This window comes from Triticum aestivum, chromosome 2D (assembly GCF_018294505.1).
Source record: "Triticum aestivum cultivar Chinese Spring chromosome 2D, IWGSC CS RefSeq v2.1, whole genome shotgun sequence".
Taxonomy (NCBI): domain Eukaryota; kingdom Viridiplantae; phylum Streptophyta; class Magnoliopsida; order Poales; family Poaceae; genus Triticum; species Triticum aestivum.
The window spans coordinates 433673951-433686977 of record NC_057799.1 but is presented as its reverse complement, the minus strand read 5'-3'; the positions used below and the strand labels follow the sequence as shown (position 1 = coordinate 433686977).

At 45.9% G+C, this 13027-nt stretch overlaps 2 protein-coding genes and 1 long non-coding RNA gene across 10 annotated transcripts; 2 read left to right on the top strand and 1 right to left on the bottom strand.

Moving 5' to 3' along the window:
* Window positions 1–1085: 1085 nt before the first annotated feature.
* LOC123053660 (uncharacterized) lies at window positions 1086–4836 on the top strand. Of its 8 annotated transcripts, XR_006425746.1 has the most exons (7): window positions 1086–1465; window positions 1631–1685; window positions 1843–1876; window positions 2722–2881; window positions 2979–3068; window positions 3170–3382; window positions 3493–4836. It is a non-coding gene; the product is annotated as an uncharacterized lncRNA (long non-coding RNA). The 8 variants fall into 8 exon arrangements; XR_006425742.1 differs by lacking the exon at window positions 1843–1876; XR_006425743.1 differs by having other exon boundaries at window positions 1843–2881.
* A 1372-nt stretch (window positions 4837–6208) lies between these two features.
* On the bottom strand, window positions 6209–9743 carry LOC123053659 (glycosyl hydrolase 5 family protein). Its single transcript, XM_044477172.1, has 4 exons — window positions 9295–9743; window positions 7875–8122; window positions 7260–7780; window positions 6209–6926 (listed from the first exon to the last, which is right to left on the bottom strand). Exons 1-4 carry the CDS (start codon window positions 9709–9711, stop codon window positions 6457–6459), a joined length of 1656 nt encoding a protein of 551 aa, XP_044333107.1. The 5' UTR covers window positions 9712–9743; the 3' UTR covers window positions 6209–6456.
* A 152-nt stretch (window positions 9744–9895) lies between these two features.
* Window positions 9896–12753, top strand: LOC123053658 (pentatricopeptide repeat-containing protein At1g08070, chloroplastic). Its single transcript, XM_044477171.1, has one exon. It carries the CDS (start codon window positions 9896–9898, stop codon window positions 12002–12004), a length of 2109 nt encoding a protein of 702 aa, XP_044333106.1. The 3' UTR covers window positions 12005–12753.
* The last annotated feature ends 274 nt before the right edge of the window (window positions 12754–13027 follow it).

Sequence of the window (13027 nt, the reverse complement as noted above, 5' to 3'; positions counted from 1 at the left end):
GTTTCTTTTTGGGTTTGGGAAATAGTTAATTAGGTGACAAGTGCAGGCGCATGATGCATCGGATTTTTTTTAGTTTTTTTTAGGCAATATTTTTTTAGTTGAACGTGATGCATCCGGTGAACAGTTGGGCTGGTTAGATAAACTTTCACCAAGGAGTCTGGCCTTTGTGGCCCATATCAATGCGTAAGGTGCGGGGTAAGAAGGCACGGCACCCTGCCGTGCCCAACAGGCACGGTAGAGGAACTGGCTCCTCTACCGTGCCCGCTGGGCACAGCGGGAGCCGGTTCCGTGGCGGCGCTGGGGATTGGGAGGGACTGCAGAGGAGTTGGGGTCGGGGGGATAGATGCGGCTGGGCCTTAGTGGGCCGGTTGGCCCAGCTGGCTGGCTCTCTGTTTCCCATTTTCTCTCTTTCGCCATTTACAGAAATTAGTAATAATGATAAAAAAGAAATGGCTAGGGTGCGTGGAAATATATGAAACTTTTCCTGCGGTATCCATGATTTATACTTAGCCCAGACAAGAAGTTTCACATAAATTGGTAAGTTAAATTCAAACTCATTAGAATTTATATCAAATGGGTTTGAATTAGGTCTAGGCTTTAGGATTGTGCAAAAAACATGAGATTTTTGGTGGAGTGCGATAAAATAATTTTGGACAAAGTTTTGGGGGCCAAACTTCAAGGCATTTTGGAGAAGGTTCGAATGGAAATTGGAAAAGCAATTAAATAAAATATAAGGAAAGCTCAAATGATCTTATGAAAATCTTCATAGTCATGGTTATTGAGTTAGGGCCGTGCGGTATTTTCTTCTTCCGTTGCAACGCACGAGCTCTTTTGCTAGCCTTTCCCTAATCCCTATCCCTATCCCTATATATATATATATATATATAAATATATATATATATAAAGCACGGATTGACTTTGTCGGGTACCACGTCGCAAAATTTTCGTACGTACTACATGATCTGTCCCGCACTACTACCTGGGCCTTGCCCTGAGATCGTCTCACATGGCTGAAGCATTGCCACTTGGGCCTCAGCTTCATAAGTCAGACCCGAACAGGTACCGAGGAGAGAAAAGAAGAAAAAAAGCCACCAGCGCCTCGCATGAGCACGACCCTGCCCCTCGATCCCATCTACACCTCCTTCCCGCCGCCACCTCCTGCCCCGCGCCGCCCGCCCCACACCGCCTCGATCGGGACCGCGTCCCTCCCCAAACGACGGCAATGATGGAGGGCGCCGCCCAGCTCCTGGCCAACGGATTCGCTGGCTCCCCGCACCTCGGGGCCAGCCCCTCCCCCGTGCCGAGTCGAGCATCGACTTGGAGGCCCCTTGGGGCTGCCGCCGGTGCGGGAGTCCCGCGCGGCCGTGCGGGCTGGGGACCGATTGGCGGGGCCCGTGGTGCGACGCTCGATGGATGGCCTGCACAGCGCGGACGACTGCTTCTCTCCCAGGAGGGCCATAGGCAGGTAAGGACGGACGGCGGCTGAGATTGGGTCTCGCCTTCTTCTCTGGTTATGAAAGATTGGTTCTTTGGTGCGTTTTTCTGGGTGGGCGGCCTCGCTGAATTGGTTGCCTTTGTTTTTCTGTGCCCGTCTGTGTCGTCGGATTGGATGGCGTCGGTGCCGCCGCAGCCACTACATGTCGGAGCTGTTGCAGGAGCACCAGAAGCTTGTCCTGTTCACACAGGTACTACCAATCTGCATCAAACTGTTGGGCCACCGTGAGAGCCTCGATTCGCTCCCTCGCCGCCGCCCGGTCTACCATTATTGGCCTAGGTCTGATTGCTTATGTTTCTCTCTTGTTGATGCAAACTTGCTCTGCTTGACTCTGTTTTGGCCTCAAGGCATCTCACTTGTCACATATTGTTATCAACTCAGGTATGGTATCTGGAAAAATTTTATTCTACCAAGAGAACATTTCTTACTTTGGTTTCTAGGCAATATGAAAGTAATGAGTAAACATAACCCGCTGAAACAAAAACATGGTGAAGTAGCTGACTGTAGATTTTGCTTGGAGATGATACTGTTCACTGTCCATATTTTGTTTGTATGGTGGCTGTACTTTGTAACGCTAGCATGGATGTCTGTTATAAAATATACAGTATCTAGATTTTTGCTGGGTAAAGAAATTTGCAGCTCTGAATACTTTATATTTCCCAGTTGTTCTTAATTTCGGCAGTATGCATGGGAACGCTGGGATGACGTGTTTCAGAGAATTCAGTGGCTTGGTTCAACTATACAAGGATCATTTCAACACAAAGGACTCTCGTGTTACAGCCTATTGACCACTGCAGTGTGTACTCCTGGAATTGATAGCGAATGAAAGCGCCATAGACATTGCAGGAGAGATAAAATTTCTAGATGTTATTAGGTCTCACCAATTTGTACTGCTGTTCACTCTGTAGTCTGGGATTAATTAGCTGTGCTGCAAGGATTCCAACTTTAAAAGTCATGCTGCAAGGACAAGTCCTCTGTATGATTCTTCAGTACAGTTCAAAATAAATCACGATGCAGAGCAGATTCAGTCTTTTGATTTTAGACAATGAAGAGTTTCATTGCTCTTAAGGTCTTTGTTTGCCTTTTTAGGGGAGGTCTTTGTTTGCTTGGATTGATGCGCACGGTTGACACAATTTACAACATTTTTTGACTGACGGCATAGACCATAGTTTCAGTTTTACAATGTGTCCAGAGAGAGTATAATACTGATGCACCATTTATTTCAGAGAAGAAAAAGGTTCCATGAGGGTGTCTATTACAGAACTGGAGAAAGAGCTCGCCTACCATGCATGTTGCCTGGTCCGATGAGCAGTGCTACGCCAAGTGCCCTGTCAGAGTGCAGCCGCACAACGCTGCCTGCTGTTGAGGACCCCGGAGCCTAGACAGGTAGCCACCACTGATATGATTTTTGTGAACTTGTTTTCTTCAGTAAATCAACCATTTGATGATGTCTGCCAGTTAATACCATCCAAATTTTCTGCAGTTAGCTCGGCAACTTCCAGCCCCCCACCGTCTTTCTTGACAACCACGGCACCCATCTTTTCGTCTATGCCTCATTGGATGCACTTCCATTGTATGTAATGTTAGATATACACAATCATAGATACATATATGATCTTCCACCTCGGCTCCTATACTGATAAGATTTGTGTTGATACATGATTCTCAACAAAGTGTGCTACCAAACTTTTTCACGAAAAGTGTAGTACCAGTTGGTGTGATATCATGTCCTCAGCAACGCCCCCGATGGATCGACCATGACCATGTTGTTGCCTGGAATCTTTTTTCATGATGATGTCGCTATTCGTCATCCCACAGTTTATGCGGTGGAGCGTCAACGACCTCAGCGTGTTGCAGGAGAAGACCATGAATATCGGCAAGAAAGATGTAGGTGCTGTGCTTGAATTCTTCTAGGATTTTTGAACTAGCGATTGATTTTCTTTTGCCGCTATCTCATGTCATATCAATTTGTGTTGCATTGCACATGTGTCATACAGGTTGATCAAGGAAGGTGCAACACTGTGATGTGAGTTGAACACAAGCATGGCCTACAATCTCGACGCCCACCATCCATGTGCCTTGCAAGCAGCAATTGTTCACATCCTTGATATTTGTCACTGCCCTCTTCTCATCTATCCCGACAGTCTCGGTGTCCAGGCAAGGTATGTCTATGTCAGTTGAACTGTCACTCGAGTTACAACAATTCCAATCTTTTTTCTATATCTGCAATTGGGTGGACTATGGTATGAATCAGTTTATAAGCAACCATGGTGTACATGAATCTCTGTTGGTGTGAACTGTCAAAAGCATTTCCTACTATTTCTACCTCTGTTTCATCTTCTAAATCTAGAGTCTATACTTGGATATTATCTAGCAACAATCTGTTCATGAGAAAAGCATGGCTAAGAGTCATACTAGATGTATGCATAATACCGGGACAAGATATTTACCTGCCATTATCCCAGAAGGGAAACATAATACTAAACTGCCATAAAAAATATTTGAGGGCTTACATCATCGTTGAGGTCAAATTTGTATCTTTATTATCACCCTAATAAAACATGGTTTTGCTAATTGACTTCATCTTATTTCAACTTTGTTAGTTCAGTTCACGTGCTCTGTTAGAGACCAACCCCAATGTGTATGCTACAACCACTGAAAGAAGTATGTTGCCTTGATGTTTTTAATTCAGTTAATTTGTATTAATTGTGTGGCATCATCATGCAAGGTAAATGCAGAGCTATACTTTCTATTCTCGTGCCTTCTATTAAAATCATGCAGATGCTCCGGTCATCGTTGTTCATATGTTTTGACTCTTGTCGAGCCTCTTCTGTGAGGCACATAGTTTGGGAGTATGCCTATGGCAATTTATCTATTTCCATGATTGAAGAGACATTTTTAAATTGAACAAAACAAATTATATGAGAGGCATATGTTTTGTTTTTGCTGTCCCAAACTACAGAGAGCCTTGCAAATTTCCAGGACTCTGTTTCCTCTTGGAACTCTCCTAACTATGCATTCTTGATCACTGTCGAACATTGATCGACAGACTGCTCTGTTTACAAACTCTATTTTTTCTAGGTTTTCTTGTGAAAATTGATGATACCCCAATGCAGAGCCTTTTGTAGCCTTGTTGCTGGTGACAGATTTCAGACGATAACCTAAATGTAGGCATTAAACACAACAAGGTCAGGATATGATAATGGCCCAAGGTCGTGCCGACAAATCTGGAAATACTCTAGAACAAAATAATAATCTGGCAATGGCCCAAGAGAGCTGTTCTTGGATTTTTGTACCCTCATGCTAATACTTAACTGTTACAATTTTTATTGTTCTTCTCATTATATGTACCTAATAATGATTTAGTTCATTTCTGGATGCTTGGACTAAGTCACTGCCAACTTTCTGTAACTTACAGCCTTCGCTTCTTAAGGAATTGGAGCACTACACTCCCATTTGTTAATAGTTACACATGGTGTACGCCTGTATGAGTACTCAATGTTGCTGTCTGATGTCTGTACATTTGTTTGAGCACCACACGATCTCATGAAAGATTTGTATTGCTCATCTTAGTCCAAACTGATGATGCTGTGTTTTTTTTGTATGGCCTAGAGTGTATATGGTTATCAAAAGATAACGGAACGACACAAACAGTAGCGTCATGGCATAAAACCAGAAAAAAAGATAGTCTAAAACAATGGTTCAACCAGTTCAGAATAATAATGATGTGTGCTCCACACTTGAGTACAATTACACTTCTCAAGCTTTCTCTTTGCGTGTCAATGGCAGTGACCATTCTGCTGCTGCAACAAGAGAATCTGTCTGTATAAAACTCAAAAGCTAAGTCCTGAAATTCCTGACAGGAATACAAATTTGTGCTCTGAAACCTAATATGGAACTACTTAATATACACTTTCATGCTTTTTATTTTCTACTCCCTCCGCCTAAATATAAGTATTTTTAGATATTTCAATATAGACTACATGCGGATGTATGTAGACATATTTTAGAATGTAGATTTGAGTAATATTCAAACAAAATGGTTTGCAGAGAACAGTGTTCAGTGACTTAGATAACTTTAGTGAGCTGATGGAGTGGTTTACTGGAATTTACAGTTGCACTATTACATGATCTGATGAGGAAGAGAAAAGAGAGGAGGGAATGGCAAATGGAGTGAGCCGATTGGAAGGGTGCCGAGTATGGTGCATACATGTCAGCGATGGTAGTCAGAACTTGATGCTGAGTGCTGATGGCATGGTTACGTGTTTGGAATTCAAAGTGTGCATGTGGGAGGGTTACGAATGACCTGTTTCGTTGATGGTGATAATGTCCTTTTTTTGCATGTAGATTGTGATAATGTGTTTTGATTGGAGACACATGGACAGTGGGTAAAGGAAGAAGTAGAAGGGTGATTTGTGTCAAAGCACTAGAAGATAATGTCCCCGTGAAATTGGATTAAAAAATTATTGCATAATGGCACGGGGAGTAGGTTATATTTCATTTTTCGCCCGGTGCAACGCACGGGCATTTGTACTAGTAAAGGTAAGGAGAGTATTTCAGAAACACTTCCCTTCGAGCGTCCATCTCCCCTCATGGCTCCGGGGCCTCCATTTGAGCAAGACTGCAACCTCAGATTAAACCCTAGACCACCTTGGCCAACAAGGGGCATACTCACCCAAACAACGGTCAGAGAACAAGCACAAGAGCATTCTATAGATTCCACCTGTAGTTTTATTCTGAACTGAACAACGTAAGCAACACACAAGTGATTTGTTTTGACAGAAAAGAAAACAAGTGCTTATATGGTGATACATTATACACACTTGAGCAAGTGAACTTGCAGACCTTTTGCGTGGAACTTCCCAGATCGTCGTTGAATTGGCCTGAACAACTTTGTCCTCGAGTACATGCATGCACGATGTGTGTCCAAATTACTACCGTGGCGAACTTGATGTCGTAGGCTAGGGTCCAAGAGATGGCAACCGCAGAACAGAGGCCTCACCTGGTATGCCTCTACTACTCGATATAACTTTGAACCACTGACTCTCAGGGTCGCAAGTTGGATCTTCAGTCAAACACTTGCATTGATCTGTGGTGATGACGCCGTCAGGACCGGCTTCCAAGCACACTCTGGTCCCATTCTTAGTGAGTTCGGCTGAAACATGCATTCTTGAATCAGATATTAGCTGCCACTTTGAACAGGATTTGCTGCAGCCAGTCCCAAGTTTTGCAGTATCACCCACAGACTTGGCTTCAAGGCATTGCCCGGTGTGTTTCAGCACAAGCTCATATGCTGAGGTGTAGTTCCAAGCGTCCGATTCATCGCACGGGCCCAGCTTAAGCACATTCGCAGATTCCACCAACACACAGAGCCCGGTTAGAGGATGAAATATTACCTTGTATGGTTTGTGACTGCTTGGTAGACCAGGACCTGCAGTATATACAAGTATCCATTATGATCTAACTTAAAATAAATTCTACCACTAGCAAAGTGTTCGCATTATACTTCGCGTGGATTTTAGTTTTTCTTGCATATTTGGCTACTACATATATCATCATCGAAGTGCACCCTAGCAGCTACGATTTACAATCACTTTTGAAGGTCAATAAATGCATACTCGTAAATTATCCTAGATGAATACCCAGGAAAGGTTTATGTGTTGGTTCAGCAAACGAACGGTTTGACAAATATGTGCAACAGACAGCACAAAATGTGTCTGACAACGTCACTAGGTAGTAATACAGAGATAGGTAAAGTTCAAACCTTGAAATGGAGATTGCAGGGAATTGATCCTTTCAATGAAGCTGGGGTTCCTAGCTGTATACCAATCCCATGTTAGCAAACCATATGTTTCATCGTAAGCTAGAATACCCTCCCTGATATAGTAACTCCCTTCGAGAGCCCAAACAGCCCAATCCAGATCCATTTCAGCTGCTACACTTAAGAAGCACGTAAGATAACGATTGTCAGCAATATGCGTGCCAGACATGTCAAACCCAATCTCAGAGAAAAATAACGGCCATCCTTGTTGAAGAAGAAAGAGTCCTTTAGTCCTTATGGACTCAACAGCCACTCCACAAGCATCATTTTGGTTCCAATTTTCCCAATCAGTTCCATCTGAGAAACCATACCAATGCTGCTCGAAGACTAACTTTCCAGTAAATGACAACTTAACTTGCTTTGGGGACAAGAAGGAGAGACTGTTGTCAAAATCCAGGCCCGACAAAATAACAAGGACATTAGGGTTTGCTGCATGCACAGCTTCAGCACCCTGTTGCATATACCTAAAGAATGTAATATAAATTTTCAATATCATCAGTTACATAGAAAAGCCTTCTCAATATCATGACTCATGAGGGCCTTTGCTCAGTAACGTACCTGTACCACAAACTAACATTTTGATAGGGGCCACGAAGCTCATTACGCAAGCTCATGCCGACAACATTTTTTGTGTCCCTAAACACTGCTGCCATTGCACTGAGGCCCCTCAACCATTCTTCAGGGTCAAAGTATTTGTCTCCAAAGAAGCCATTACCGTCTGTTCTGCTACAGCACCATCCTGGAGTGGTCATTTGGTTATCAAGTATGACCATAATACTGTTGCTGGCCAAAGCTGACACCACTTCCTGTTAAATTTGACCCATATCAGAAGGATGATCGTAATCATAATTCATTTATCCCTTGATAGACAAAAACGAAAATATTGTTTTCACTTCATGTTTAGCCGGGTATTAGGTGTGGCACAAGAAAAACATACAGGTTGGGCAACTAGATCATTTGTCCTACATTACCATGTCAGATAACTAGATACCTCCTCGGGAGACCCCCACACCCAACTAGATACCTGGTATGGATAAAGAACCAGCTCACCTAATCCATTTGTTTGAAAGTGACATGTATCCCCATCATCCAAATAAATCCTACAAGCAAGATTTGTGCTCCCTAGAGCATTGTGACTTGCAAGGCACCCTCATATTGGACCATCAATTAGGTGACTAGTAGGTATACCTCTGTTCAACCTAAATAGTGGCGAATAAAATGAAAGACAGTTTTTTAAACAACGAGCGATGGCATTTCCTGAAATAGCAAAAACAATCAGATATTTCTACATTAGCATTTATCCCTCGTTTTGCAACAGATGGTGTCCTTAATAAAGAGAAAAGAAGGATACCCTGAGATGTGAGATCCTTTGGTGAGCCTTGTGAGTTCTGATCAATTATTTGCCTTCAGAATTCCTCTAATATGCAGTGTTTGGACTTCTGAAGCAAGTTTTACTTATTCAAAACAGTGCTAATTTCAGCTGTTTAGCTACAGACAAATTGATTCATGACATACAAATTTTTCGACTATATAATTTCTCTTATTTATTCCCCCGGAACAGTTATTTCTTTATGTCTATAATTGACATACGGTGTTGTGAAGTTCAATTCACTGCTAATTGGCACTCTAGCAGCAACAAATATATTCAAAGTTTTCATTTTTCTTCTTCTTTAAGGAACCTGTAGGTTGCATTAAAGACATATTCAATTTTGGCATAACTTGAACCTTATACTAATTCGCAACACTAACAACACTTGGCAATTCTTTGGTGGTAGTAAGATATATGTAAGCATTCATTTCAGAATATTATTCTTTGACCATTGCTTCTTGCACTTTTGAATAGCTAAATGAATAAAGTTTGATTAATACCGACATCAAGTCCAAACTAGAACAGCGCAGGGATCGGAATAAACAAATGCAATCTGGGCTTCTCAGGGGATAACCTTGGTTATTTAAAGCACTGATAGCAACCACCTACCCGGAACACATCGATGAGGGGCAGGTCCAGGAGGTCTGGGTTGTTGACACGCACGCCGGCGGCGGACTCCCGCAGGCCGAGGCGCTCCAGCGACCACCGCAGCGGCAGCGACGAGAGCGTGGCGTTGGTGGCGAGGTAGGTCGGCCAGGTGAGCCTCACGCAATTGAACCCCATCGCCGCGACGCGCGCCGCGACGTCCCCCACGCCGCGCCGGGACAGGCCCTCCGCGGCGACGGGCTCCAGGTGCGACGCCCAGTTCGCGCAGACCAGCTTCACGCGCCGCCCGTCGGCGTCCACCAGCCACCGCGACGCCGTCGAGAGCGGCAGCGCCGGGAGAGAGACCGAGGCGGCGCGCGCGGACGCTAGGAGGACGACGAGGAGGCCGAGGAGCAGCCGAGTTGGAGAGAAAGAAGCCATGGTAATTACTGGGACTGGGAGAGCAGAGAGGCGGATCTGGAGTTTAAATGGGCATGACATGTGGGGCCACGACGTGTGGGGACCACGCGTCAGCCGCCCAGATCGGTTGCTGCTTGGATAAGCAAAGAAAGGCAAGTAGCGCTTGGCCTGGTGCGCTTAAGCGGTTAAGCTCGAGCGAGCTCGAATGGCCACCGCCGTCGTCGTCTCGGCGGCGGGTCTCCCCGCCGCGCCGTCGCCGTCGCCGGTGCGTTATACGCCCCGCCGAGCGGCGCTGCGCGACGTGCCTCAGCTCCACGCAGCTCTGCTCAAGTCCGGTGAGCTCACCACTTCGCCAGAGTCCTTCCACTCCTTCCTCGAGGCTACCGCGCTCCCGTCGCCGGCCACCACCGCAGCCCACCTCGCCTACGCGATCCGCCTGCTCCGCCTAGGCCCCCACCCGCCCCTCTCCGCGCGGTCGTATAACATCCTTATCCGTGCCTTCTTCCGCGCGGGCCACCCGGAGGATGCCCTCCACCTGTTCGTCGAAATGCTCGGTGCTGCCATTGCTGCCAACGTCTGCCCCGACCAGCACACCATCGCTAACACCGTAAAGTCCTGCGCCAGGATATATGCCTTGGCTACGGGGCGCAGCGTTCAGGCGTACGCTGTCAAGCTTGGGTTCATGGCCGATCAGTTTGTGCTGAACAGCTTGATACATATGTACGCGAGCTGTGGGGATATCGTGGCGGCAAAGGTACTGTTCAACGCAGTTGAGGAAAAGGGTGTGGTTACATGGAATGCGATGATAGCGGGCTATTTCAAGAATGGAGACTGGAAGGAGGTAGTGGAGATGTTTAAGGGTATGCTTGAGGTTCAGGCACCATTTGATGAGGTCACATTGGTGAGTGTCGCCACAGCATGCGGAAAAATAGGTGATTCTAAGCTCGGCGAGCGGATTGGAGATTATGCAGAGGAGAAGGGGATGGTGAGGAACAGAAACTTGGCAACTGCGCTGGTTGACATGTATGCCAAGTGTGGACAACTTGATAAGGCGCGGAGATTGTTTGACAGGATGCATTCCCGGGATGTGGTTGCTTGGAGCGCGATGATCTCTGGCTACACTCAAGCCGACCGATGTCGAGAGGCACTTGCTATTTTCAATAAGATGCAGGCTACCGAGGTGAACCCGAATGATGTAACCATGGTCAGTGTGCTCTCCGCCTGTGCTGTCCTGGGTGCACTTGAGACGGGCAAGTGGGCGCATTCATACATAAGGAGAAAGGCCTTACCCCTTACAGTTGTTCTCGGCACTGCGCTGGTGGACTTCTATGCAAAGTGCGGATGCATTGAAGATGCAGTCAAGGCATTTGAGTCGATGCCTATGAGGAATTCTTGGACGTGGACAGCCTTGATAAAGGGCATGGCAAGCAACGGAAGAGGCAGAGAAGCACTAGAGCTCTTCTCGTCCATGCGGGAGGCCAACATTGAGCCTACAGATGTCACATTCATTGGTGTTCTCCTAGCTTGCAGCCACAGCTGCTTAGTTGAGGAGGGTCACCGGCATTTTGATAGTATGACCCAGGATTATGGCATCCATCCAAGGATTGAGCACTATGGCTGTATGGTTGATCTGTTGGGACGGGCAGGTTTGATTGATGAGGCGCACCGGTTTATCAGGAATATGCCGATTGAGCCAAATGCAGTTGTCTGGAGGGCACTGCTTTCTGCTTGCACAGTTCACAAAAATGTTGAAATCGGAGAAGAAGCGCTGAAGCAGATCACCCCACTAGATCCCAATCACAGTGGTAACTACATACTTCTATCGAACACCTACGCGTCAGTGGGACAATGGAAAGATGCAGCTATGATTCGGAAGGAAATGAATGAGAGAGGGATCAAGAAAATTCCTGGGTGCAGTCTCATTGAGCTGGATGGGACGATCTTTGAGTTCTTTGCTGAAGACAGTGACCACCCCCAATCGAGGGAGATATATGAGAAAGTGGATGAGATGATTGAAAACATCAAGATGGCTGGGTACGTCCCAAATACAGCTGACGCAAGGCTAGATGTTGATGAATCTGAGAAGCAAGTGTCCGTTTCGCATCACAGCGAGAAGCTGGCCATTGCGTTTGGCCTGATGAAGTCACGCCCTGGCGCAACGATCCGGCTGTCGAAGAATCTGAGAGTGTGCGTGGACTGCCACGCCGCCACGAAGTTGATCTCGAAGGTGTACAACAGGGAGATTGTTGTCCGAGACAGGAACAGGTTTCATCATTTCAAAGATGGTTTGTGCTCCTGCAATGATTACTGGTGAGTATAAATTCAATGTGCGTCAAGGTTTTTCTCTTACATAAGTATGTACACCGGGCACACCTGAGCCAGAGAGACTGTACAGCACTCTGTAAGTACGACAATGCCGTTCACTCTCAAACAGGAGCTCAAGTTATTAGGTATTAAGATCAAGAGCAAATTCTCGGCAGAGTTTCAGGCTTGGTTAGCTCAGACATTCGAATAACCTGATGATTCAGTTCCCAAAAACCGGAGTTGGTTAATCTGTTTCCCCTTTTTCTTTTCGAGAAAACGCAATTGCATTGAGAAGGTAGAGTTTGGATACAGTCCTCCTAGGAGGTCAGGTACAAATGAAGAACAGTGAAACTAATACACGTCCCAGGTGGACGGCAGGGTGACGTGAAGGCCAAGGGCACCAGCTCGTGCCCACTGCTCGGCTTCATCCTTGATCTTTGAGACCAGGACATGAACCAGGGGCTGGACGCCATCGAAGATGCACTCGTTGCGCTGCTTCCAGATCATCCATGGTGTCAAGAGGGCAGTGGAGGCTAGGCCCTTACGCACCCGTTTCCCTTTTTTGGATAGGATCTTTGTAGTTTTCTTCTTTTTCTCCTTACCTCATGTAACATGCTACTATTAATGAAAATTTACCGTAGAACTATTGTCCCACGGTGTGCGAGAACTGTGAGTGTGTATAGACTGCACATTGTTGTACATTGCATGAATACCAAACGAGGAATAAACCTGTTGCATTTTACTTAACTTGTAAAGAAACTGTGTTGCGGTTATATAAAATTTCAAATGCAGAGCAGAGCAGTTTCCTTTCATTGTCTTGGCCACAACGACGGCATTTGCTGGGTCGACTTTGATGGCCCAACCTATGGTTGCTTCTGGTGAGTTGGTGTTGTTGTCAACGAAGCTGACGCGTGGATGCGCACATGTCTAATTTGTGTAGCCTTATTATAAATTTTTGATGTAATCCCGGCTGCTGATATTGTTCCGCAACTCCGCCGGCAAGTCCGGTCCGAGGTTGCGGAGCGAGAGCGAG